The sequence below is a fragment of the Phyllobates terribilis genome, unplaced genomic scaffold (genome assembly GCF_046119375.1).
Source record: "Phyllobates terribilis strain yellow unplaced genomic scaffold, ASM4611937v1 Scaffold_2__4_contigs__length_985480577, whole genome shotgun sequence".
NCBI classification, from domain to species: Eukaryota; Metazoa; Chordata; class Amphibia; order Anura; family Dendrobatidae; genus Phyllobates; species Phyllobates terribilis.
The window spans coordinates 880,305,783-880,333,588 of record NW_027362762.1 but is presented as its reverse complement, the minus strand read 5'-3'; the positions used below and the strand labels follow the sequence as shown (position 1 = coordinate 880,333,588).

Here is a 27,806-nt window from a genome sequence, read left to right as displayed (position 1 = left end):
GTGTATATTTTTATTTTTTTACCATTCCCTACTCTTTGCATGATGTTGAAAACTTACAGAAATTCTCTTTCAGGATATGTCCTGCTGAATACTTAGTCATGTAACCCTAAAACAGAGAATGGCAAAAAATTATCTTACTTCATGATACAATACTTTTGCGTTACGGATATTTAAATATATGTATTGTGACAGAGTCACTGGTATGATTTATGAGGGGAGGTATGTGTCACACAGGTTGCTAGCTTGTGTGAATTGAAGCCAATAAACTTTCTGACAGCATGTTGTATGCTGGAGGGTTAACTCACTTAAAGGGCATGGTTTTAGGGGAATGACCTAGAGAGTGGAGGGACGTCATTCCCCATACCTCCACCTCAGGGTGTGGCTGAGCAACGTTTAAATGCTCAGTCACCATATTTTTCTGTTGTTGTGTTTGGAGAGGCAAGGTCTCCAGACTGGACAGCCATAGCTCAGGAGGGAGCTGAAGGCTGGATGTGTATAGGCGAACCACACACACATACAGTTAGGTCCATATATATTTGCACAGAGACAACATTTTTCAATTGTCCAATTACTTTTGGTCCTTTTAAAAACAGGGTGGCACATGTTAAGGAGCTGAAACTCCTAAACTCTTCATCCAATTTTAATGTGGATACCCTCAAATGAAAGCTGAAAGTCTGAACTTCAACTGCATCTGAATTGTTTTGTTTAAAATTCATTGTGGTAATGTCTAGAACCAAAATTAGAAAAATGTCTCTGTCCAAATATATATGGACTTAACTGTATATGGACTGTGCAACAGTTTATCTTTTGTTTTTTTGTTTTGCCAAGTAAGGCTGTGTTTATTTTGCTGTAGTGCAGAGCTTTATGCTGTTAATAAAGCCTGCAAAGACATCCCGGTTTCCTGAGTCTACTTCCAGAAGTGGCCGAGTGAGTCGTCCTACCACAGTTGGTGTGAGAGTGCTGGCAAGACGCCATCCAGGGCAAGGCAGTCGCTCCACCCCTAGGGCCAACTGATGACTCCCATGTCAGGAAGGCAGTAAGACTGGCCATGCAGAAAATTACCCCCGGGGATGATGTAGAAGCCTTTCTGACTGACAGTCTTTGAGAGGGTGGCTAATCGGGAGAGACTTCCACCAGAACAGTGGGCAGAGGTTCTGGCGCCATATTTGTCGGATGAACCCCAAAAGGCATATTACGACTTGGCACTGCTGGATGTCAAGGAATACACCAAGCTAAAGACAGAGATCTTAGCACGCCTGGGAGAGAGCCCAATAAGTCCACCACTGGGCGTATGCCAGCGACAAACCACCTCTCTCGCAGATGTTTGACCTACTGCATCTCGTTCAGAAGTGGTTGCAGCCAGAGTCCTCCACTCCAGCCCAGATGGTCAGATGGGTGGTGATTCATAGATTCGTGCACTCCCTTCCCAAGTTGGTACAGACTTGGGTTGCCCAGGGTGATCCCCAGAATGCAGATGACTTCATCGGCCTAGTAGAGAGGTATCAAGTGGTGGAGAAATCCCTCGGGAAACCGTATATAGCCACTTCTCCATTCTAGGATACCCAAAAAGGGGAGGGTTCACCACGGAAGGGGTCTAGAGCCACCACTGGGGGGCGTCCCACTCCCACTGAAGGTGCCACAAGGACTGTTGTTAAAGATATAGTCTGTTGCCGGTGTCACAACCCTGGACACGTAGCCGTCCGGTGTCAAATGTCCCCTGAACCTATGGACTGCAGCCTAGGAAGACAGGGTTCCTGTTATGCTTATCCAACCTGCAGTGCGGACTGTTGACTTGGCGAGGGGCCGCAGGCATGTTCCGTATCCATTAATGGAGTAAAAGTGCTTGGACTGTTGGACTCTGGGAGTCTGGTGACCTTAGTCAGAGCTACCATTCCCCACCAGTTGATCCCTTCCAAAACTATGGACATTCAGTGCATCCATTGCGACGCCAAGGACTATCCCATGGCCACAGTGACAGTGGGAACAGACTGTGGCGCCCAGTCCCACGAGGTCGGGGTTGTTAAGGACCTGATACATCCCGTCATACTGGGCCATGATTTTTCTTTATTTTGGGACTTGTGGGGGAAGGCAACTGGACTAAGTAGCATGGGGAAAAACCAGGTCCCTGGAGAAGAACCCCCGACAAAGTCTCAAGTGGATGAGTTCCCACTGTGCGTCCTTGCCGGCGATGAGGGCGAGACGGTGACCGAGGAGGCCGACCTCCCTGAGTTAGATGTGTCTGGAGAAAATTTTGGGACTGCTCAAGTTCGGGACCTTACCTTAAAGGGAGCATTTGACCAGGTTACTGCATGTAATGGGGCTGCCCAAGAGCCGGGGGCCTATACCAGGTTCCCCCACTTTGCAGTTCAGGGGGAGTTGCTATATCGGGTGGCTAAACTAAGGGGTGGTGAGACAGTGGAACAGTTGTTAGTGCCGGAACCATACAGACGGAGGGTACTGGGTATGGCACACTCAAATATTCTGGGGGGACACCTAGGGGTGGAAAAAACTCAGGAGAGAATAGTGAGGAGGTTATATTGGCCAGGATGTTACCAGGAGATCTTAAACTATTGTAGGTCCTGCCCCACCTGCCAGATAACCACGCCCACCTCCCACTTCCGTAGCCCCTTAGTTACACTACCTGTGATAGAAGTTCCCTTTGAGAGGATTGCCATGGACCTCATGGGCCCCCTTAGTTAAATCGGCCATGGGCCCCCAATATATCTTGGTCATCATGGACTATGCGACCCGGTACCCCGAAGTGGTACCCTTAAGGAACTCATCCAGTAGAAGCATAGCTCGGGAACTTGTCCACATCTTTGCCAGGACCGGCCTGCCGAATGAAATCCTAACGGACCAAGGAACCCCATTCATGAGCAAGGTGATGAAGGAGTTGTGTAAAGTGCTTCGAATTACCCAGCTGCAAACCTCCGTTTACCATCTGCAGACCGATGGCCTGGTGGAGCGCTTTAATAAGACTCTGAGGGAAATGCTCAAAAAGTCGTCAGGATGGTCAAGACTGGGACTACCTGCTCCCGTTTCTAATGTTTTCCGTCAGGGAAGTTCCCCAAGCCTCTACTGGTTTCTCTCCGTTTGAGCTTCTATATGGCCGGCATCCAAGGGGTCTCCTAGATATCGCTAAGGAAACCTGGGCTGCCGAGGTCACCCCCACCGGAGCATCATCGAACATGTCGCCCAGTTACAGGAGAGAATGGTGAAAGTGATGCCCATCGTGAAGGAACATCTCCTCTGGGCGCAGGAAGCCCAGGCGAGGGTGTATAACCGGTCAGCAAGGCTGAGACAGTTCCAGCCTGGGGATCGCGTTCTGGTTCTCATTCCCACTGTCGAAAGTAAATTCCTGGCCAAGTGGTAAGGCCCGTATGAGGCGGTGGAGAAACTCAGTGAAGTGAACTACCGAGTCCACCAGCTTGGCCGAAGAAAGTCGCACCAAGTATACCATGTGAACTTGCTCAAGCCGTGGCGGGACCGGGAACTGGTGGAAACTCCTTGCCTGGGAGCCGCTCCTGAAGGCAAGGTGGAAGAGGTCACTATAGCAGAGACTCCATTGCCGGCTCAGAAGCAACAATGTCGAGAACTACTACAGCGAAATCAGGAGTTGTTCTCAGAGTTGCCGGGGCATACTCAGGTGGTAGAGCATGGCATACTGACAGAGTCACATGTAAGAGTGAATCTGAAGCCGTACCAGATTCCGGAAGCATGCCGGAAGGTGATCTCCAATGAGGTAAAGAGGATGCTAGACCTCTGGGTGATAGAGGAGTCAAAGAGTGGGTGGTCAAGCCCAATTGTCCTCGTGCCAAAACCCAACGGGGAGTGGAGGTTTTGTAATGACTGCCGCCGGTTGAATGAGGTGTCCAAGTGTGACACGTACCCGATGCCCTGCGTCAACGAACTCATCGAGAGGCTGGGACCGGCAAGGTACATCACCACTCTTGACCTGACGAAGGGCTACTGGCAGATCCCCGTGTCACAGACGGCCAAGGAGAAGATGGCTTTCTCAACACCTGATAGGTGCTTTCAATATACTCGGATGCCGTTCGGACTACAGGGAGCCCCAGCCACCTTCCAGAGGGCTATGGATCGGATCCTAGCCCCACATAAGAAGTATTTCACAGCCTATCTTGACAACAGTGTAGTCTTTAGCCCAGACTGGGCTAGTCATCTACCTAAGCTACAGGCTGTTTTGGATGCTCTAAGGAAGGCGGGATTATAAATCTGAAAAAATGTGCTGTCGGAAAAGAGGAGGCCAAGTACTTGGGCTATGTCGTCGGAAGAGGCGAAATAAAGCCGCAAGTAAATAAAGTGGAGGCAATCCAGACCTGGCCGAAACCGCTCTCCAAGAAGCAAGTGAGAGTGTTCCTTGGAATGGTGGGATATTACCGGCGGTTTATCCCAAATTTTGCCACGATGGCCGCACCACTGAGGGATCTCCTAAAAGGCACCAGATCAACCATGATGAAGTGGACGGAGGAAACAGAGACCACGTTTCAACTGTTGAAGTCAGCACTGTGTAAGCTGTCGGTCCTGGTCGCACCAGACTCTATCTAAGCCGGAAGCTTTCGTCCTGTGAGAAAAACTATGCAATAATAGAAAAAGAGTGTTTAGCCATAAAGTGGGCCGTAGATACACTAAGATACTACCTACTAGGCCAGAAGTTCAAGGTGGTGTCAGACCATGCCCCGTTGAGATGGTTGAGGGAAAAGAGGGGTAAAAATGCCAGGGTAACTGGATGGTTCCTAGCACTTCAGGACTTCAACTTTCACGTAGAGCATAGGCCCGGGAAGTTACACGGGAACGCTGATGCCCTTTCTAGAATTCCCTGTCTGGTGTCAGAAGGTGCCCAAACCCCTGGCTTTGGGCAGGGGGGGAGGAATATGTGACAGAGTCACTGGTATGATTTACGAGAGGAGGTATGTGTCACACGGGTTGCTAGCCTGTGTGAACTGAAGCCAATAAACTTTCTGCCAGCATGTTATATGCTGGAGGGTTAACTCACTTAAAGGGCGTGGTTTTAGGGGAATGACCTAAAGATGGGAGGGACGTCATTCCCCATACCTCCACCTCAGGGTGTGGCTGAGCAACGTTTAAATGCTCAAGTCACCATTTTTTTTTTCTGTTGTGTTTGGAGAGGCAAGGTCTCCAGACTGGACAGCGATTGCTCAGGAGGGAGCTAAAGGCTGGACATAGCCTGTGTGGGCGAATCGCACACACATACAGTACAGACCAAAAGTTTGGACACACCTTCACATTTAAAGATTTTTCTGTATTTTCTTGACTATGAAAATTGTACATTCACACTGAAGGCATCAAAACTATGAATTAATACATGTGGAATTATATACTTAACAAAAAAGTGTGAAACAACTGAAAATATGTCTTATATTCTAGGTTCTTCAAAGTAGCCACCTTTTGCTTTGATGACTGCTTTGCACACTCTTGGCATTCTCTTGATGAGCTTCAAGAGGAAATGGTCTTCCAACAATCTTGAAGGAGTTCCCAGAGATGCTTAGCACTTGTTGGCCCTTTTGCCTTCACTATGGGGTCCAGCTCACCTCAAACCATCTCGATTGGGTTCAGGTCTGGTGACTGTGGAGGCCAGGTCATCTGGCGTACCACCCCATCACTCTCCTTCTTGGTCACATAGCCCTTACACAGCCTGGAGGTGTGTTTGGGGTCATTGTCCTGTTGAAAAATAAATGATGGTCCAACTAAACGCAAACCGGATGGAATAGCATGCCGCTACAAGATGCTGTGGTAGTCATGCTGGTTCAGTATGCCTTCAATTTTGAATAAATCCCAAACAGTGTCACCAGCAAAGCGCCCCACACACTATCACACCTCCTCCTCCATGCTTCACGGTGGGAACCAGGCATGTAGAGTCCATCCGTTCACCTTTTCTGCGTCGCACAAAGACACAGTGGTTGGAACCAAAGATCTCAAATTTGAACTCATCAGACCAAAGCACAGATTTCCACTGGTCTAATGTTCATTCATTGTGCTCTTTAGCCCAAACAAGTCTCTTCTGCTTGTTGCCTGTCCTTAGCAGTGGTTTCCTAGCAGCTATTTTACCATGAAGGCCTGCTGCATAAAGTCTCCTCTTAACAGTTGTTGAAGAGATGTGTCTGCTGCTAGAACTCTGTGTGGCGTTGACCTGGTCTCTAATCTGAGCTACTGTTAACCTGCGATTTCTGAAGCTGGTGACTCGGATAAACTTATCCTCAGAAGCAGAGGTGACTCTTGGTCTTCCTTTCCTGGGGCGGTCCTCATGTGAGCCAGTTTCTTTGTAGCGCTTGATGGTTTTTGCAACTGCAGTTGGGGACACTTTCAAAGTTTTCCCAATTTTTTGGACTGACTGATCTTCATTTCTTAAAGTAATGATGGCCACTCGTTTTTCTTTACTTAGCTGCTTTTTATCAAATTCTATCAGTCTATTCAGTAGGACTATCAGCTGTGTATCCACCTGACTTCTGCATAACACAACTGATGGTCCCAACCCCATTTATAAGGCAAGAAATCCCACTTATTAAACCTGACAGGGCACACCTGTGAAGTGAAAACCATTTCCGGTGACTACCTCTTGAAGCTCATCAAGAGAATGCCAAGAGTGTGCAAAGCAGTCATCAAAGCAAAAGGTAGCTACTTTGAAGAACCTATAATATAAGACATATGTTCAGTTGTTTCACACTTTTTTGTTAAGTATATAATTCCACATGTGTTAATTCATAGTTTTGATGCCTTCAGTGTGAATGTACAATTTTCATAGTCAGGAAAATACAGAAAAATCTTTAAGTGAGAAGGTGTGTCCAAACTTTTGGTCTGTACTGTATATGGACTGTGCTACAGTTTATCTTTTATTTTGTTGTTTAGCCAAGTAAGGCTGTGTTTATTTTGCTGGAGTGCAGAGCTTTATGCTGTTAAAAAAAAAAGCCTGCAAAGAAATCCCGGGTTCCTGAGTCTACTTCCGGAAGTGGCCGAGCGAGTCGTCCTACCACACTATATACACTGCTCAAAAAAATAAAGGGAACACTTAAACAACAGAACATAACTCCAAGTGAATCAAACTTCTGTGAAATCAAACTGTCCACTTAGGAAGCAACACTGATTGACAATCGATTTCACATGCTGTTGTGCAAATGGAATAGACAATAGATGGAAATTATTGGCAATTATCAAGACACCCTCAATAAAGGAGTGGTTCTGCAGGTGGGGACCACAGACCACATCTCAGTACCAATGCTTTCTGGCTGATGTTTTGGTCACTTTTGAATGTCGGTTGTGCTTTCACACTCGTGGTAGCATGAGACGGACTTTACAACCCACAGAAGTTGCTCAGGTAGTGCAGCTCATCCAGGATGGCACATCAATGCGAGCTGTGGCAAGAAGGTTTGCTGTGTCTGTCAGCATAGTGTCCTGAGGCTGGAGGCGCTACCAGGAGACAGGCCAGTACACCAGGAGACATGGAGGGGGCCGTAGGAAGGTAACAACCCAGCAGCAGGACCGCTACCTCTGCCTTTGTGCAAGGAGGAACAGGAGGAACACTGCCAGAGCCCTGCAAAATGACCTCCAGCAGACCACAAATGTGCATGTGTTTGCACAAACGGTTATAAACCGACTCCATGAGGGTGGTATGAGGGCCCGACGTTCACAGATGGGGGTTGTGCTCACAGACCAACACTGTGCAGGACGCTTGGCATTTGCCACAGATCACCAGGATTGGCAAAGTCGCAACTGGCGCCCTGTACTCTTCACAGATGAAAGCAGGTTCACACTGAGCACATGTGACAGACGTGACAGAGTCTGGAGACGCCGTGGAGAGCGATCTGCTGCCTGCAACATCCTTCAGCATGACCGGTTTGGCAGTGGGTCAGTAATGGTGTGGGGTGGCATTTCTTTGGAGGGCCGCACAGCCCTCCATGTGCTCGCCAAAGGTAGCCTGACTTCCATTAGGTACCGAGATGAGATCCTCAGACCCCTTGTGAGACCATATGCTGGTGCGGTTGGCCCTGGGTTCCTCCTAATGCAGGACAATGCCAGACCTCATGTGGCTGGAGTGTGTCAGCAGTTCCTGCAAGATGAAGGCATTGAAGCTATGGACTGCCCCGCCCGTTCCCCAGACCTGAATCCGATTGAACACATCTGGGACATCATGTCTCGCTCCATCCACCAACGTCACGTTGCACCACAGACTGTCCAGGAGTTGGCGGATGCTTTAGTCCAGGTCTGGGAGAGATCCCTCAGGCGACCATCCGCAACCTCATCAGGAGCATGCCCAGGCGTTGTAGGGAGGTCATACAGGCACGTGGAGGCCACACACAATACTGAGCCTCATTTTGACTTGTTTTAAGGACATTACATCAAAGTTGGATCAGCCTGTAGTGTGTTTTTCCACTTTAATTTTGGGGGTGACTCCAAATCCAGACCTCCATTGGTTAATAAATTTGATTTCCATTGATGATTTTTGTGTGATTTTGTTGTCAGCACATTCAACTTTGTACAGAACAAAGTATTCCATGAGAATATTTCATTCATTCAGATCTAGGATGTGTTAATTGAGTGTTCCCTTTATTTTTTTGGAAATTGAGGAGTCGGAGGTTTGGCTTACCGACTCCACAGCCCTGCTGACATCCTTAGAAAGCTCTTTGGTCTTGCCCATGTTGTAGAGGTTAGAGTATGACTGATTAATTGAGTCTGTGGACAGGAGTCTTTTATACAGGTGACTGTGTAAGACAGCTGTCTTTAATGCAGGTAATGAGTTGATAAAGAGCGTCTAACTGGTCTGTAGGGGCCAGAACTCATAATGGTTTGTAGGGGATCAAATACTTATTTCTCACTGCAAAATGCAAGTAAATTTATACAATGTGATTTTCTTGATTTTTTTTTGGGATATTCTATCTCTCAATGTTAAAATTAACCTACCCTTACAATTATAGACTGCTCATGTCTTTGTCAGTGGGCAAACTTACAAAAGCAGAAAGGGATCAAATAATTATTTCCTTCACTGTGTATATATATATATATTCAATGATTCCAAAAATATGCAAACAAAAATTCTGTTTTTCTTCGGGGTTTCATTGAATCACTTGAATCTGATCAATGACATGAATGTGACAAATGCAACTTCAGATAAAACAGTAGAAGAAGCATTATCTACATTGTGTCTCCCTAAGGGAATCTAGTGACATAGCATCCCAGCCCTGGCCATCAGATACTCGAAGGGCACAGTAAGTCATTGACTGTGTTATAATTGAGGTTAATGTAGAGCCACATGTAGGTTAAATGATGTCCCTCCAAATAATTTTCAATCTTGTGCTGTCCAGTTGTATGATCTACACAACAATCTGCTTTATATACACAGCTCAGACATTTGCCATTAGACATAATAGCAAATATAGTATGTTAATAAAAAGGAATCAAAAACAAGAGGAGTATGAAGGATCCCAGGGTGAGTGGAGGGGACAAACTGATACCCAGGGCTGCCAAACCAATATGGCTATCAGAGATCTACCAAGTCACCAATGACTTTCAACTCTGGCGTCAGCCATTAGTGATCAGCCATCTAGATGCATGTTCTCACCAGATGACCTTGCAAGAAATTGTATGTGTGTGGTCATGCCCATTTCATGCTGCAAAATGTAAAACTGACCATTGCAAGTATTGTATCCTGTTATATGAATGTGCAAAATGAATCGGTCATACAAAAGCTTTCTGTTGACTTTGATCTGGACCTGCTGGCCACACAGCCAAGGTGTGATGTACAGTATTCTCCTGGGTGTAAATATATATGTGTGTGTGTGTGTATGGATGTCTCATTATGGTTCTGTACAATACAGGAGCCTTTGGAGCTAAAGCACACTGGCAGTGACCCTGTACAGTCACGCTGTCAGTGACTTGCATGAGGTGAGCCGAGTTCATTGGACATGAACTCGGCTCATCTTTATGCCGTCACAGCGAGACACTGAGGAGCGCAAGCATGCCTGCTCTTCTCAGTGTCTGCGGCATGGCAAGCTGGATGGCAGCTTTCGGCTGCGATCCAGCCTGTCATGTGAATGTAGCAGAGCTGAAGCCGTCCTGGGAACCATGGAAAGGTAAGGATGAGGTTGCTTTATTATTTTACTTTTATTGCAGAAGACATTGGCTTCAGCTGGAATGGGCGTGATGGTAAGTATGGTTTAATTTAGAACATTAAAAAATTGTGTCTTTATTTCAATTAAAGGACTTTATTCTGGGTGTTTGTGTTTTTTTTTTTAACTTTGACTATGGGGTTAGTAACGGGGGTGTCTTATAGACGCCTCTCCATTACTAACCTGGGCTTGATGTCAGCTGGCATTATAAGCTGACATCAACCCCAACCCTATTACCCCACTGCCACCGCTACAGGGCAGTGGGAAGAGCGAGGCTAAGTGCCAGAATTGGCGCATTCTATGGATGCGCCATTTCTGGGGCGGCTGACGGCTGGTGTTTCTAGCCTGGGAGGGGGCCAATCTTCATGGCACCCTTCCTGGGCTATTAATATCAGCCCCCAGCTGTCTGCCTAGCCTTTTCTAGCTATTAAAATAGGGGGGACCCCACTTCATTTTTTTTGGGGTCCCCCATTTTAATAGCTAGTAAAGGCTAGGTATTCAGCTGGGGGCTGATATTAGTAGCCTGGGAAGCTCCGTGGATATTACCCCCTTCCCAGGCTTCAAACATCTGCCCCAGCCGTCTGCTTAACCTCCGCTAGAGCCTAAAATTATGGGGAACCCCACGCCAATTATTTTTTTTAATAAATCCTTTATTTTAACACTAAATGACAAGTACAGTAACCAACACTGTCACTGTACTTCTTATATATGTGACTGACATGTTTCTATCTATCTAATCTATGTGTGATGCTCTATTCTTTCTGTTATAAATTGTCGGGTTCCGATGCTGAATTGCCGGCCGGCTTTTTTAAAGTGACGGTGCATGAAAACACTATTATTTTTTTTAATAAATCCTTTAACACTAAATGACAAGTACAGTAAGCAACACTGTCACTGTACTTCTTATATATGTGACTGACATGTTTTTATCTATCTAATCTATGTGTGATGCTCTATTCTTTTTGTTCTAAATTGTCGGGTACCGGTGTATGCGCTGATGAATTGCCTCCTTTTCATGTAATACATTCTACATTATTCTTAGTTGTTTTCCTTCATGTAGAATTAACCTACAAGGAAAGAAAGGGTTTATTTTCATTCCAATATTTGTGTCCCATTGACTTGCATTGGTTTCCGGTATCGGAATCGGCGATATCCGATATTTTTTGGGTATCGATCCGATCCAATCCGATATTTCCCGATATCGGAAGGTATCGCTCAACACTACTCACTAATGTCAGAGATATCACCTTCAAAGATGGATAGTTCAGAGGAGAATTGCTCTCGGTCACCGCACTGTGTTACTCCAGCAATGGTTGGTCTCCTCTGAGATTCGGCTCAATGTCACTATGTAAATGTGCACAATTAATCATCACAATCAGAGGTGTGGAGATTGGATGTGGGTAGAATACCCTTGTGAGGCACAGTTAATAGTTCCACCACATTAATTTGCTTCAAATAGAGCTCTCCAGGTTTATTCAATCACCAGGAGGACAGAAAACACCTTCATTAGTGAATAATTGGTGTTTGCTCTCCCTCAGCTATCTCCATATTGGCTTATTTTCCTTAATTTATGTATACATTGAGCTTTCTCTTATATGTTATATAATGTGAGGTCTATTGCAATCTAATACAGATCTTTGTTGTTCATTTACCGTAGGATTATCTTCCCGAGGTGGTAATCTCCTCCCTGCAGGACCCGTCTGACGCTATTTACATACGTACAGAAGTTCCTTCCTTAGAAAATTTGGTTGGCAAACACCCCCGTTCTTTAGAAGTTAATTCAGGAGTGTAAGTATTGCTTGTTCCAATATTTTATTTATTGCTATTTTATTATTGATATTACCTGTCATTTCTATAGCAGTAAAATATTCTGTAGTACAACACAGAAAATATATCCATTAACAAGCAGATTGTCATCAAAGTCAAGTAAATTTGTGTGTTTCAAGAAAAACATATACTAAAAAATCTTTTCTCTGAACTCTGGATTGTGATGGTCCTCTAGTATTCCTCCTGGAGCTGCATGGACTATTGAAGAACTATAGGATACCATGTAGGACATACACTGTTGACAAGGGGAATGTCACACCAATACTACAATACATGGAAGGACCAAAATAGTTACAAATTAATAAAATAAAGCTGTTATTATATATGTTAAAAAAAAACATATGTATATCCGAAACAATAGAGACAATGAAGTATTGGATGAAACCCACATAATGTAAAGAAATGGTATCAGTCACAGCAGCAAACAAAGAATGCAAGGAGAAGTCTAAAATATGCATCACCGAGAGAGATAATAAATTGGTATGTTCAAAATAAAATACACAGAGTATCAAATACACATGCAAGAGGAGAGCTGTACTCTAAAAGAGGATGCGGTGGAATAAATGCGGTGAAATAGATTGTAGTGCCAAGAAGATAGTTATACCCTAATAGAGGGTGAGGTAGAATAGACTACACACTATAGTAGCAGCAACTTACCCACTAAACACACTTGACGTGCATTTCACAAGTTTCACACCCCTGATGAAGCATTCGTGAAACGCGCGTCGGGTCTGTTTGGTGGGTAAGTCATTGTACTTTGCTGCTACTATAGTCTATTCTACCTCACCCTCTCTTAAGGTATTACTATCTTCTTCTCACTACAATCTAAACAACATACTGTGTGTGTTTGATGTTGTACGTACTAATTTTTGACCTCTCTTGGTTGTACGCATTTTGTATATTCCCTTGAATTCTTTATTTGTTGTGACTTGTGCCATTTATTTACATTGTGGGGGGTTCCTTATTGGTTCACCCAACAATATGGCTTGGTCTCTATTGTTTCAGATATATGTATGTTTTTTAACTTTTATTTAATAAGTTATATTTTATTTGTAACTATTTTGGTCCTCGGACGTATTGTTGTATTATTCGTGTTTGTGTTTTGGGACCTCCTACTGTACCCTGGGTTACAATCTTTGGCTTTGTCCAGGAGGATGGTAGTGCCCCATTTTATTCACACATTTCTAGACAATTGATTTTGCCACACTGGGTCTGCCAGAGTGAGCAACTGCTTTTTAACGGATCTCCACTTTAGAGACCCTCATCTAAGACATTCATATTCCCTAATAGGGTATGTGGAAAGGATGAGACAATCCCCAAGGGAACCTGGCGCCGAACAGGTTCAGAACGCTATTAACCCCATATCTACAGGTTAACAGCTTTTTTCACGTAACAGGTTCCCAAAACCACCAGTAAAAAAGCAGCCATCACACAATGACTGCTGACCTCCCTAAATCCAACACATTGACACATCTCAGAGCGGGAAAAGCAATAAAATCTTGATGATCAGAAGGATATGTCTGCCAGTTATTGCAATCAATCTGCCACCGCACCTATCATCCTTACATGTAACATGTATTGTGTTCATAATACTCTACAAAACCATTAAGATTTGATGATTACATTGACGTCAAGCTTTGACTTTGTGAACTAAAGCAAGAATCCATCCACGAAAGGGAGTAATTGTAGGCAGCTATAATTGTCTTTTATTATACTTTGTCTATTTTTATTTTAATTGTAGATACAGAAAAATAGTTATATAGATCTGAGGGGTGTGGTCCTATAAGATATAATAAGTGTACATTATCTTTCTACAGCTGGCTGGCATACACAGAGCCTCAGTATAGTGGTACGGTCACCGCTTTGGAAGAAGGCTGTAAACTTTGCCAAATTCAGGACAGTGGCTTAAAATCTATGAGGCCCTTGAAAATGGTGAGAAGTCATTTCTCTTGTATTAGGTTTGCTGGGATAATCATTGTCATAAGGACTGTGTTTATGTGTTGTAAAGTTGAGCTGTTCATGGAAACTTAGCAGCACTTAACCAAGCTTTCATGGAAAGACTTTGTGCAATCCAATCTGCTTAGAAGGTCCCAGAGGTACCCTAGCCTTCAATCTTTAACTCCATATACAGTGAACAGGGACCTTTGGGTTGTGTCCATGGAGTAGCTGCTGAGTTCCCTCTCAGTCTTTGAAGTACAGTACATTCATGTTTTTGGTTACTCTTGAATCAGATGAATAAACCAAAATGTCATCTAAATAGGCAACCACATACTGACCACTTATACCTCTAGATATGTAATTAGCAAAATTTTGACTATCAAGTGGGGCATTATTTGGCCCGAAAGACGTAATTAGATACTCATAGGCCTCGATTTATCAAGAATGTCGGTTTGTATGCTAGTTTTGATGAGAAGTGCGTTGGAGTAAGATGTGCCAAATTTCTTAAGAGGTGTGAGTGAATTTAGTGCTTCTTTCTGCTGCCGTGTGCCACTGCAAGAAATATACTCCACTTTTGTGGTATAATTTATGATGAACCTCCTCCCAGCCAATCCCCACACTCTTTTCAAAAACTACGAGTCGGTCAAAAACTTTACGACATTTTAAACAAATTTATGCCAAAAATCGAATGAAAACTGTTTGATGAATAGGGGCCATAATGCCCCTCAAGTGTACTAAATGCCCCTCTTTCTCTAATCCGGATTAAGTTACAAGGCTCCCTAAAAGCTATCTTTGTAAACCAGTGGGCTCTCAAAAGCTGGATAAAGAGATCAGGAATGAGTGGCAGAGGGTAACGATTTTTTTTATAGTAATCGTATTAAGTTTCCTCAAAGGCATAAAGCACTTTGAAAAGTCGCAAAATATCCATGTACCTTATGTGGGGGGAGCTTTTCAGATTAGACATCCGTAAAATGTTCTAATATCTCAAGTAAAGACATTTGTTCTGATACTCAGACAATAACTGAGTAATATAACCTATATAAGAATATCAGAGGCCAAAAAAATAGAAAAAATGCAAATTTTATTAACATCAACAGTAAAAAAAAAAACAGAAAAACATATAATATGGTGAATAGAGATGGACAAAAACATGTCCTACCACTCCAGGATTCAGAAAAGTAGGAGCCAAAATAATAGAAAGGCAAAATGAGCAATGGTAAGTACACAGTGCTATATAATATGATGACTGCAATATATTAAGAGGATGAAACCTGATGGGAGGAGGGTTTCTTTAAATCAGTGAAGGCTCAGAAAGCAGAGAATACCAGGAGAAACAACCTTGGGTCAGTATACACTGATAAATCACAACTCCCAGATTTTAAGAGTTTAAATATGGTGTGGTGCTGCTCCATAGGTCACAGCAGGGAGCTAATTACACCAGCTGCAGGTCTCCTGACCCAAACTCAATCACCTCATAGGCAAATATGAGACTAGGTGGCACCAAAAGTCCCAACCACACAAATACTGGACTGTGCCTGTATTGCCCAGTTGCCATGCCCTCCATTGCCAATGCTGCCTGCAGAGTGAGCACCACCTTCACGACCATTTTATTTATTGTCCCAATGAATGCAGACATTGAATTATTTTGCTAATAGTCTTTAATAAACAAACTAAACATTTTGTATATTCAGCTCCTGTTCTGACCTATGTATCAAACCTACTAAAATACAAAAATAGCAAAAATTATGGATAGTTTTATGCATCTGTACCAGAATTAAATTTGTTAGATGTCAGACAGCTGTGTCCCTTTAAAGAACACATTCTGCTCTGCTACATCGCTGGATAAGTAGTTTTATATATTACTTTTGTATTACCTCTAATGGGTAGTCTTCCTCAGTGGAGCACTGGATTGATTCTTTTCCTATTATTATGTTGCGTGCAGTCTGGGATATCAATTCTCCAGTATCCAGTTTCATCGCTAAAATACTGAACGTCTGTGATGTCATCGATCCCCGCGATGATTGGATTAGTGCATAAAATTACTGGCTTAATAATTTTTTTTAATTTTTTTTTTATACTCTGTGGACAGACATGCAGGATCTGCCTCTTACTAATATTATTTCAGCTATTTGAATGCTACTTAGGATGATGGGAGTTGCAGTCCGTTCCGCTGGGTTGCCATATTCTGCTTTCTTCTTGCGGCAGCACTTTGTTACTTTATAATCTAAAGCCTAATTGTGTGGAAGGAACAAACGTCGGGTTAATTTTTTTCCGTTTGTTTCAGGGAGGATTAAAAGTACAGCTGCCTAGTGATCCAAAGGTAAGCGATTAGATTGCCATAGTTACAACTTCTTATTTCCACACCTCATTGTACATCTGAAATCTGCTTAAATAATCATCTGTTTTTCAGATAATTATATATGAGAAACCGCACTTCGAAGGGTGGTCAACAGAGATCACAGAGCACGTCAGCGCCATCCGGAGCCTCACCTGCCATGGCGAAAATAACAGCTGTCAGGATATTGGCTCCATGCAAGTCATTGGAGGAATGTAAGGACTCGGGCTGCTTTGATAAGTTTATATATTGTAGCTTTAGCAGGTCCAAAACTAAAGTATATGGCCCCGATTCATCATTGCCTTTGCACCTATTTTTTGACTAGTTTTGTGCGTTTTGCGCCTATTTCATTATTCTATGTGTTTCTTTTGCGAAGTCTGATTTATATGTGCTCGTCCTTTTTTCCACGTTGTGGGTGGATTTTACGGATTGTAGATGTTTTCATCTGATTCATCAATAGCGACTTTTTAAAAAGTTCCAAAATTTGGTGCAAGTCCACCTTGGTGTGTTTTTGAGTTCAGAAGTATTTTCGCTCAAATTTGTCTCTATTTTGCCAAATGTGCACAAAAAGATAGCAAAAAAAACAGTTCAAAACAAGGAAAAAGAGCATTTTTGAGTTTGCGCCAAATTCATAAATCACGCTCGCCGTGTTGAAGAATTTGGACCCATAACTGACAACTAAGGCCACAAGACAAAAAAGGAAAGTGACTTAAATAAAAAAGGGCAAATGATAAGCCTATGCCTTTGTCAACCTCGTTTTGCTTACACTGGTACTAATGGATTATGCACAGTACCATATTCTTGGTCTTGTTCTCTTATTTGTAGTGTAGGTAAGTATCCGGCCCTACCTACCTACTTGGTTTTTATGCTTTGCGGACTTGGGGTGAATTTTTCCCAATACTGCTGTTTTATTATTCATTTTACTTTTACATTCTACCTCCAATAATCCAAAAAAATTAATATTCTGCAGGATCGTCCATAGCCTAGTGCAGGAGCGATTGCTATAGAATCACATTATATTTTACAGACTTGGTGTCACGCACATTGTGGGAAAGACTAAGTGCAACACGAAGGGATGAGGGGAAGGGAGCCCAGACACTAGGGAAAAGGGAAGTTGAGACCACTAGGCAGATCTAATAACACCCTGCCTCCCCTACAGTCCCTATATTGGTTCCACACCAATCGCCAAACAGGAAACCTAAGTAAGCCCTGTATATCCCTAGAGCTAGGCCCTGAATAGGGAGGGGATGAGCACTGGTCAGTCCCAACTATAAACTAAAGACAACAAGGGAGACAAATAAAGGGAGGAGAAACTTAGCTTGAGCAGACTCCAGAGAGATAACACCAAACATCCTCCAAACGCACCAGAGAGGAAGTAAGCTGACTGCTATAGCTCCAAGCCTTCACAAGGGAACATGTGAATATCACCGGCGATCTCCTGCAGCAAACTGACAGTTTTTAACTCCCATGTAAGGGTGTGTCAATTAACAACAGGAGGGAGGTAGCCGCTGGGTCCTAAGGCAGAAAGGTTAATAAGGTGTTTGCAATGCCAGGCGCAGCGACCTTCTACAAACAGATCCCGAGCGACTGTCTGTTACACCTGACACATCCGTGACACTTGGCTTTCATGTTGGAGACCAAAACCCTGGAGAGCAGTGAAAGTGATTTAGACAGATAATATGTGCACAGTACTGCACTATAAGTAACAAATAAAGTTGCACTCTATAGTGCAAACATGAAATATCTGAAATTGGAATAGCATTACTGCTTTAGAAAATAGGAAAAAACAAAAATACTTAGCACATAATTTAGCCAATTCGTGCATGCCCAGCAGCCACAGCAAGGCGACCTTAATTGCTGGTCACCTTGCCGTGGCTGCTGGGCCTGCATGAATTGATCAAATTGTGTGCTAAGTATCTTCGTTTTTCCCTATTTTCTAGAGCAGTAATGCTATTCAAATTATATATTTCATGTTTACAGACTATAGCGCTACAGAATGCAACTTTGTTAGTTATATGTGGAGATGGCTACTTTTTTGTTTGGAAGTGACGGTCAGTCTTTGGATATCAGTACTTTACTAAAATCATTTTTCTTTATAAGTTTAGCTACGCTTAACTTTTTAGGAAGGGGCTACACATTGACATTTCGTGCGACAACAATACTAAGAGTTGTGATTGTGATCTAAAAACAAACAGACAAGTCGTAGACAAGTCTCCATCATGTGACTTGAATTGAAGTCTATGACAAGTGACATGCAACCAGCGACAGAAAACTGAACACATTTGGAAACATTCGCATGTCGCAATGCTACACCATAGGAAATCATTACATGCAATGTCGCAATGTGACACCAAGATCTTAATGTCGCGAGACACACATCACTGTGTAGACTCAGCCTAACACAGGTGACGACTTTGTGCTGTTCAGACTTAAAGAGGTTGTCCGGGACTTTTACATTGATGGGATAGATCATCAATATCTGATCCGCGATGTTGCAAGAGCTGGACTAACCAGCCCCCCGGGAATGATGGCATCTGTGCGAGATCTCGGGTGACAGAGCAAGTCACAGAAGAGAGTGACCTGTCAGCCACTGACAGGAGGCCAGTGGTGTGAGGAGAAAGAGGTAGAGAGTAGGAATGATCAGACCTGTGGAAGTTTGGAGACTTGTACCCGACCCAAACTTTAGTCCAAAGTTCAGTTCGGGTACCAGAACTGTACCCGAACTCAAACCTGAACCCGAACCCCATTGAAAACCACGTTTACCCGAATTTTGGAACTGGAACATTTTTTCTCTCTCCTCCTGTACTCCTCCCTAGAACTCCGAACAATAAAACGCACTTCCGGTAGAAGTCCATGTTTGGAGTTTAGCACTGAACACTGAGTGTCCGGTACGAACCCCTGAACTTCTAAGTTCGGGTTTGCTCATCTCTACTAGAGAGGCTCGAGACCTGTAAATGCAGGGCAAGTATCTTACACTTGTGAGCTCATTTGCATAAACATTCACTAATGGAGTTTTAGAAAACGGAGACACAGACATTTAGTAGAAAGGTATAGATATCATCAACATTCCAGATTCTTTACATAGATGATGTTAGTTTAAGGTCTACAAACCTGCTCCCTTTAAGGATCCTCTTTTAGCCATAAGTGGTTGCATAGACCATGTCCTGCTCTGGAGGACCCATCCTGTCCTGCATTACACCTGAAGGGTGTAAATTTCTCTGGGCACACTGCATTGCTTAAATTTCTCCTGGCATGACGGTGCAGGGAAATTGAAAACTTAAGGCTTGTTCACACCTGGTGACCGACAACACTAAATAACCACCAATCAGCAATCTTTTGCTGATTGATGGACGCTTACTAGCCTGTTTACACAGGGGTACCGCACTTCAGGTGCGCAGTGAACAATCTGTAATTTGTAATCAACCATTCAGTGCACATAGGCTGCCATTGTTCTTCTTTAAACAGGACGATGTGCTGCTGAGAACGATGTTCTTTTGTGCAGCACATAAGATCATTTCACCCGACAATTCAGAAATGGAGACCAGGATCAGCTCTGTCTTCTGTTGCCACGATTGAATCAAGGACGTTGTTTTTTTGATTCCTTCAATGAGCATATATTTAAAAATAAAAGATTATTAAAACACTAATTTTCATAATGCGTTTCAGCTGCTTACAGCCTTCATCAGGTGTATTCACCCGACGACTGTGAGTTTTTCTTATTCATTAGGTGATTGGCAGCCTGTTTAGTCTGCAATATTATAGTATATCGAACATTCCTAGAAACAATGATCATGCTGTCTAAATGGGGCAGGGGTTAAGGGCCTATGATCTTAACATTTTTCTTTTCGGTTTCACTTAAGACAACATATTTATTTATATAACTTTCTTTTTGGTTTTTAGATGGGCTGGTTATGAAAATGAGAGATATAAAGGGCATCAGTATCTCCTGGAAGAGGGTGATTATGAAGACTGGCATGCATGGGGTGGATATACTGATACTTTGCAGTCAATACGATTTCTCCAGGCGGTAAGTAGCTAAAATGTCATTTACGTATTAGTAGTGAGGGTGCTTTTGTATATCTGTTACCCTTTCCATCCAGTAGAATATGTATGGTCATATATATTGAAAATGCTATAGATCTTACTGAAGATCTATAGGGGAGGATTTAACCATATGTAGAATGGACTACTGTAGCTGTTGACGTAGGACCATATACTCTGAGTTTCTCATATTCTGAGTTCCCCTTTTTAAGGAAAGTCAGTCAATCCATCTAATTATGGTGAAATTGGATGACTCTCTCATTTATATGGGGATATCCGACATTGACAATGTCACCCAAGGTGAGGGAAAGACTAAGTGCAACATGAAGGGAAGAGGGGGGAAGCCCAAACACTAGGGAAAGGGGGCGTGGAGACCCCCTAGGCTGATCTGATAGTCACTCTTCCTACCCTATCATCCCTATATAGGTTCCACACCTATTGCCGAGCAGGTACCTAAGCCCTGAATGTCCCTAGAGCTTGGCCCTAGATAGAGAGGAGACAGGGTGAGCACTAGTCAAGCCCCACTACCATTAAAGACAACAAAGTAGACAAACAAAGGGGATACACTTAGCTTGAGCAGACACCAGAGAGCCAACTGTCCTCCAAGGGCACCAGAGAAGAAACTAGCCAACTGCTAGTGCTCCAAGCCAACACAGAGGTACACAGAACTATCACTTGCGCCTCTATGGAGAAACTGAGAGTTTTTAACTACCAAGCAAGGGTGTGTCAATGAGCAGCAGAAGGTGGAGGTAGCTGCTGGGTCCTAAAGGAAGAAGGCTATAACCATATTAAAGAGATGAGAGGCTCAAAAAGGCGTCTGCAATGCCAAGTTCAGTGACCTTCTGCAGCCAGCTCCAGAGTGATTATCACACCTGACACACCCGTTACAGACGACTACAGATGTTGGAATAAACAAGTATCGAACATAATGGATTTCAGCGCGCTAGTTTTTTGCTCCCACAAAAGACAACTCTGTTCTGCTCATACCATGTTTGTCCCCCTTCAATCATTGTGGAATGAGAAATACCAACTTTCCATTAACTCTGGAAAAATGATCATTGTTTATATTTCTGGGGTAGAAAGTTCTGTATATATCTAGTCTAAGGGAGCCCTGTATGAAAGCACAGGTATAGAAGTGACTCTTGACCTCTATGGCAGTCCTAGTGCAGCTCTGTAGGAAGCATATACATTTTTAAAAGAAGGTTCAGTGTGAGAATCAGCAGTAAGTAGCACGAGACCGCTCACAACTTTTTTTTGATAATGGTCGGAATAAGAACAAAGATGCCATTTACAATGCAGAAGCTCTGAGTCGTCTTTTGCTATGGATATTCCCAGATCTGGCATAATGTTTAAAAGTCCTTACACTCCATGTGTCATTAACTGGGCAAAAGTGTACTAAATGCAGCTACGGTAAGGTATGTTAAGTTTAATAGCTAAAATAAACTCTTGTTTATTTTGGTTATCGCTAAGTCTTTCTCTTGGTTTTAGAAGTCTATTTTTTGCAAAATGAGTAGGAGATAAAAAAAGCTTCACATTATAGGTTACGTTATGATGGTACAATGTACACAAAATTTTAACAGGAGATAATTAATTTTATAAATCAATTAAAATGATTATTCGTTGAGTAACTAACCTTTTTTTTATTTAGTTATCCTCCAGGTATTCCAAAGTTACAGTATGTAATATCATTAATTACCTTATTTTGCTTCCTTCTGTTCCAAACACAATGCTAAAGGAGCTGTTTCAAAGCTCATTTAGAAGCCGCTTTCAAATGCTGCTCAAAAACATACACTATATTCAATTATTCTGTGTATGGGCATTTCTCTGTCTACGTATGGAGCGGGGAGCAGAGAGGTACAGACAGGGAAAGACTCATACTTTGATTTTTTTAACATAGTGTATGGAGCTTGCAGAGCAGTAGTTAAAGGAAGCTTCTAAAGGCGCATGAACTGAACAGTTGAAACAGTTGAAACAACACTGCAGCATAAAGTTTGGGAGAGAGAGGCTTAGCAAGATAATGAAATATATTACAATAATTCATAACTTTGCAATGGTTGGAAGATAATTAAATACAAATAAAAAAAAAAAAAAAAAAATATATATATATATATATATATATATATATATATATATATATGTACTTTTTAAATCTTTACCTTTTTTATAAAAAAATAAAAAAGTAACTTTGAAGGGAATGTCTCCATGGTATACCTTAAGCTTCTGTTTTGAGCAATAAGGCTCCCATTTTAGTGCCTAGGGCACTAAAGACGTTGTCCACTACTTTAACTTTGATAGCTGATCCTTAGGATAGGCGTTCAATGTCTGATCGACCGGGGTCTGACACCCGGCACCCCCGCCGATCAGCTGTTACCAGTGGCTGCGGCAGAAGTGCTCACTTCTGGAGCTGGCTGTCTACTTGTAGTGGCTGCTGCGGGGTACTGCACATCTGCCTCCTATTGATTTGAATAGGGGATGGATGTGCTGTACCAAGCCCCACTCGGCAAGTAAATGTTTCCTGCCGCCAACACCGGTAACAGCTGATTGGCGGGGGTGCCGGGAGTCGGCACCCGGCCAATCATACACTGATGACCTAGCCTAAGGATAGGCCATCAATGAGTGGACAACCTCTTTAACTGTTCTTCCATTTTCCTTTGATTTTATACAAAGTCCTACAAATTGTTTTTATGGAGAGTTTTTCTAGGGAGGAATAGCTTCATACATATGGTCCCTAAAATATCCATTAGGCCAGGACACATTGGCTGTATAGTGCTCATAGATAGATGTAAAGTTTGTGACCCTCCATGCAGGCTCCACGTGGAAGAAATCAACAGTGGTGTCTACAACTTTTTTTCTCTCGAAAAGTTTGAGACTCAAATGTTGGATATTTCTTTGGTGTTGCTCACTTAGTTACATTTTAACTTTGGTAGGTAACGGTGAGATAAGAGGCGCCCGCTGGCATGACGAATCTACTCATGCACATTCCACTTGGATTAATCAGTGCTTAGTGATGCCAGGTGGGAACTACACATGACTGGTTACTTGCTTTATTTTCCAGCGCCACCTGGTTTACAAACAGAATAAACCACAGCTAAGTGCACGAAGCTCGATGCCAGGAAATGATGCTGTGTACAAGCCCACGCCTCTGAATGGAGTGGGCATAAGACTGGGCAAAATGTGTTACATGTCCTTACATAGTTACATAGTTTATAAGGCCGAAAAAAGACAAGTGTCCATGCAGTTCAGCCTATTTCTTGTGCACTGCAGCTATTCCGCAGCGTTGATCCAGGGGAAGGCAAAAAAAAACCATGCGGTATAGGCCAATTTACATCATTGAGGAAAAATTCACTTCCCGACACCAATCTGGCAGTCAGATTAAATCCCTGGATTAATTAACTATCACTAAGCATAAGATGTAATTTTATTGTTCTCAAGAAAGGCGTCCAGGCCTCTCTTGAACTCATTAAGTGAGTTGGACATCACCACTTCCTCTCCCAGAGAGTTCCAGAGTCTCACGGCTCTGACCGTAAAGAATCCCCTTCTATGCTGGTGCAGGAACCTCCTTTCCTCCAGACGCATAGTGTGCCCCCTCGTCTTTGTCACCATCCTTGGTATAAACAGGTCATGGGAGAGATATCTGTACTGCCCCCTGATGTATTTATACATGTTTATGAGGTCTCCCCTAAGCCTTCTCTTTTCCAACGTAAATAGGCCTAATTTTGACAACCTCTCTGGGTATTCTAGTCCCTCCATTCCCTTTATTACCTTAGTCGCCCTCCTTTGTACCCTCTCTAGCTCCAGCATGTCCTTCCTGAGCACCGGAGCCCAGAACTGTGCACAATATTCTAAGTGCGGCCTTACCAGCGCTTTATACAGAGGAAGAACAATGTTCTCATCATATGCCCCTATTCCTCTTCTGATGCATGCCATGACTCTATTTGCTTTCGCAGCTGCTGCCTGACACTGGGCACTCCAATTTAATTTGCTATTAACCAAGACGCCCAGGTCCTTCTCCATGTCAGATTTCCCCAACGGTTTCCCATTTAATATGTATGGGTGACTGCTGTTTTTCTTTCCCATGTGCATGACCTTACATTTATCGGCATTGAACCCCATTTGCCATTTTTTGGCCCAACTCCCCAATTTATCTAAATCCTCCTGTAGCTGTGCCCTATCCTCATCTGTATTAACTACTTTACAAAGTTTAGTATCATCTGCAAATATTGCTATTTTACTATGCAATGTCCTGCACAATGTTATTTAACCACTTGTGTATATCATAAGATGCCGTATTACATTTTCATCTGTTGCCTGTGACAATGCCAGTATTACGGATCACATTGCAGTAGATTGAATATTGAGTAATACTTCTTCCACAAGATTGTTCTTCCATTTTTCTATGAATAATACCAGGATAGACAAAGCTTCACATTTCCATGTACCATTTTGAATAGCAAAGGGTATTGCTATCTGGGACATTCATGGCATATTGATGGGGCCTGTTCTTAAGATAAAGCAGACGGTGCCTGCATCTGTCACGGAACAAACCCAAATTGGTGGAGGAAGGTTGAACTTGATGGACCTAGGTCTTTTTTCAACCTTTGTAACTATATAAAGGCTATAAACACCTTTGACATAAAAATATATTTTTTTAGTTACTTTTAGTTAATAACATTGCACTAAGTTTCAGTCTGCAGTCTTTATAACACCATTAATTTTCTGATCCCTAGATAAGCAGTTTACTGCCCAAGTTTCAGATGTTTCTCTTGTGGGGAGTATCTCTCCCTGTAATGTAGGCTGGATGTGATGTCTGTGTGTATCAAAGGTGCTGCTGTCTTCACTTCCTTTCATATAGCAGCACAGCTTCTATCCTGCACTTATTTCCTCTCTGTGTACTTTCCTCCATGTTTATAGCCTGTTTTCTGTGCTCTCCATGAGAAACTTTTTCCCCTCTCTAATTCCGATCTGTGTGCAACCCCTCCCCCATCCTGCCATTATTACTCAGAAGAGGAAGGGGTGAGCAGAGAGTTGTCAGAACCAGGAGTAGGAACTCTGACAGAATGTTTTGAAAATCGTTCTGCTAGATAAAGGACTTACAGACACTCTGCAGCAGCAAATTGGTAGAAAAAGTTTTTTAACAATGACTATTTAGAAATCTTCTTAATTCTGCATTTAGGGAACAAATGACTAGTCTCATCTCTCCCTACAGTCCAATAGCCGGCCTTTAAAATTATGTTTTCTCTATAACGCAGACGAGTTTCAGAGGAGAATATACCTGGCTGCAATTGTGCAGCCGGGCTCTGATTCATGCTGCCCGTGGTTTGACTGACAAGTTCGACAATGTTGAAGAACTAGAATTGAGGAGCTCAGATAAGTTGAGCCACCTCATCTCCTTAGGCCTCATAAGACCACATGGGCTGCCTCTGTGGGACGCATAACTTTTTCCACTACTATAATCCCTGTCTATGATACATTTTAACATTTTCAGAAATACAGCAGACCTGTTTCCTTGTGATACAGTTATCAATAAATTCTTCCATCCACAAATTGACACACTAACAAGGTGTTTTTTACTTCAGGACTTTTTGGAATCATCTGTCAACTTGTGTGAAACGGATGAAGAAGATGAGAAACAAATAAATCTTTTCAACCAAGCAATTCCTGATCTGGAGCTGGCGGGATATAACACAAGAACACAATGCATAAATGTCAAACAGGGAATGTGAGTAGATTTTCATTACTACCTGAGGATTAACGGATGTAATAAAGCAGTACAAATATTCAATGTAAATATTATTAAAATGTATGTATATATATATAATCTATCACATGATCTCAGCAAAGTTATAGTGCAATACTCCCAGGCAGGTCATGCTCATAATATATCCCCAGACCCACTTAGAATATAACTTTAGCTTAAAGTTTTGTCCACAGTTTTTATATTGATGACCTATCCTGATGACCTATGCCAAGGATAGGTCATGAATATCAGGTTGGTAGGGATCCTGCACCCGACACCTTCACCAATCAGTTGTTTTATTGCCGGTGTGAAACTGGGATACCAAGGTCTTTGGAGATGGCCTTATACCCTTTAGAAGTCTTGTCTTTGCTAATAATAGCTGTTCTGATGTCCTCAAACAGCTCCTTTTTTCTTCACCATTGTGACAAAGGATCAGGGCCTACCATGTGGCTTTTTAAAACAGTGAAGTCATCATTTATTGGCTAATTCATGTCACATGGGCACCGACAATTAATCACAGGCGAGTCAAAATGTGTTTCCATACTAAATTAATGTAAAGGGTGCCAATACCAGTGTCACAGCAAGCTTTCGGTTTTTCTATTTTTTCCCTCCCATTGTTTTTGGTTTTAAATTATTGTTTATCATTTGCTCTTTTGTATTTAACACGAGTGCTCTATACAAAAAAACTGCTTCACTTGATTCATTTTTTTCTGGAGATATTTCACATTATGTACTTAAATTTCATGGGTGCCAATAACGATGAGCAGGACTGTGTCTCACATTTCTGGGCTTTAGGAAGTCCATAGTGTTGTAGATTGTTATTCCCAGTTGATGGAGACATCGTTGGGTTTTATAGAGTATTCCCTATTAATGATGCTTAGCTAATCAGCGCTAGTAAAATTAACAGGACTTAATTGGAAAAGGAGATGCGCACACTGGGAGACGAAACTGTGAGGCTCTAACAATTAAACACAAGTTCATAGTAAACCTGTAGAAATCCCTGTTCTCTGCCTGGTGGTCCTGGAAGAAGCATGATTGTACATGCTTCCATGATTACATAGTACAAATTGTGGCTGTTTACTGATATTATGACTACTGCACTACATTTACTAAAATATAGTTATAAAAGTCCTATAAATCCTTATGTTCACTGCAAAGGCGTAAACGGAGTCTGCATAGTGGCATAAGGAGTCCTGTGTAAAGGCCCCCATACATTAGACCACACATTTCAAACTCCAGCCCTATGTTGAGACCATTATTCTGTATGGAGGACTATGTGGGGCCATTATACTGTATGGAGGACTATGTTGAGCCCATTATTCTGTATGGAGGACTATGTGGGCCAATTATACTGTATGGAGGACTATGTGGGGCCATTATTCTGTATGGAGGACTATGTTGAGCCCATTATTCTGTATGGCGGACTATGTGGGGCCCATTATACTGTATGGAGGACTATGTGGGGCCATTATTCTGCATGGAGCACTATGTGGGGCCCATTATACTGCATGAAGCACTATGTGGGGCCCATTATACTGCATGGAGGACTATGTGGGGCCCATTATACTGCATGGAGGACTATGTGGGGCGCATTATACTGCATGGAGGACTATGTGGGGCCCATTATTCTGTATGGAGGACTATGTGGGGCCCATTATTCTGTATGGAGGACTATGTGGGGCCATTATACTGTATGGAGGACTATGTTGAGCCCATTATTCTGTATGGAGGACTATGTGGGCCAATTATACTGTATGGAGGACTATGTGGGGCCATTATACTGTATGGA

At 42.7% G+C, this 27,806-nt stretch overlaps 1 protein-coding gene across 1 annotated transcript in view; it reads left to right on the top strand.

Annotated features, from left to right (window-relative positions):
- The window catches only part of CRYBG3 (crystallin beta-gamma domain containing 3), a 193,545-nt gene that overhangs the window by 109,190 nt on the left and 56,549 nt on the right, over nucleotides 1-27,806 (top strand). The window contains exons 8-13 of the mRNA XM_073668174.1: nucleotides 11,797-11,927; nucleotides 13,784-13,898; nucleotides 16,189-16,224; nucleotides 16,315-16,454; nucleotides 20,140-20,266; nucleotides 25,857-25,999. Coding sequence (XP_073524275.1) covers nucleotides 11,797-11,927; nucleotides 13,784-13,898; nucleotides 16,189-16,224; nucleotides 16,315-16,454; nucleotides 20,140-20,266; nucleotides 25,857-25,999 — 692 coding nt within the window. The remainder of the gene's footprint in view (nucleotides 1-11,796; nucleotides 11,928-13,783; nucleotides 13,899-16,188; nucleotides 16,225-16,314; nucleotides 16,455-20,139; nucleotides 20,267-25,856; nucleotides 26,000-27,806) is intronic.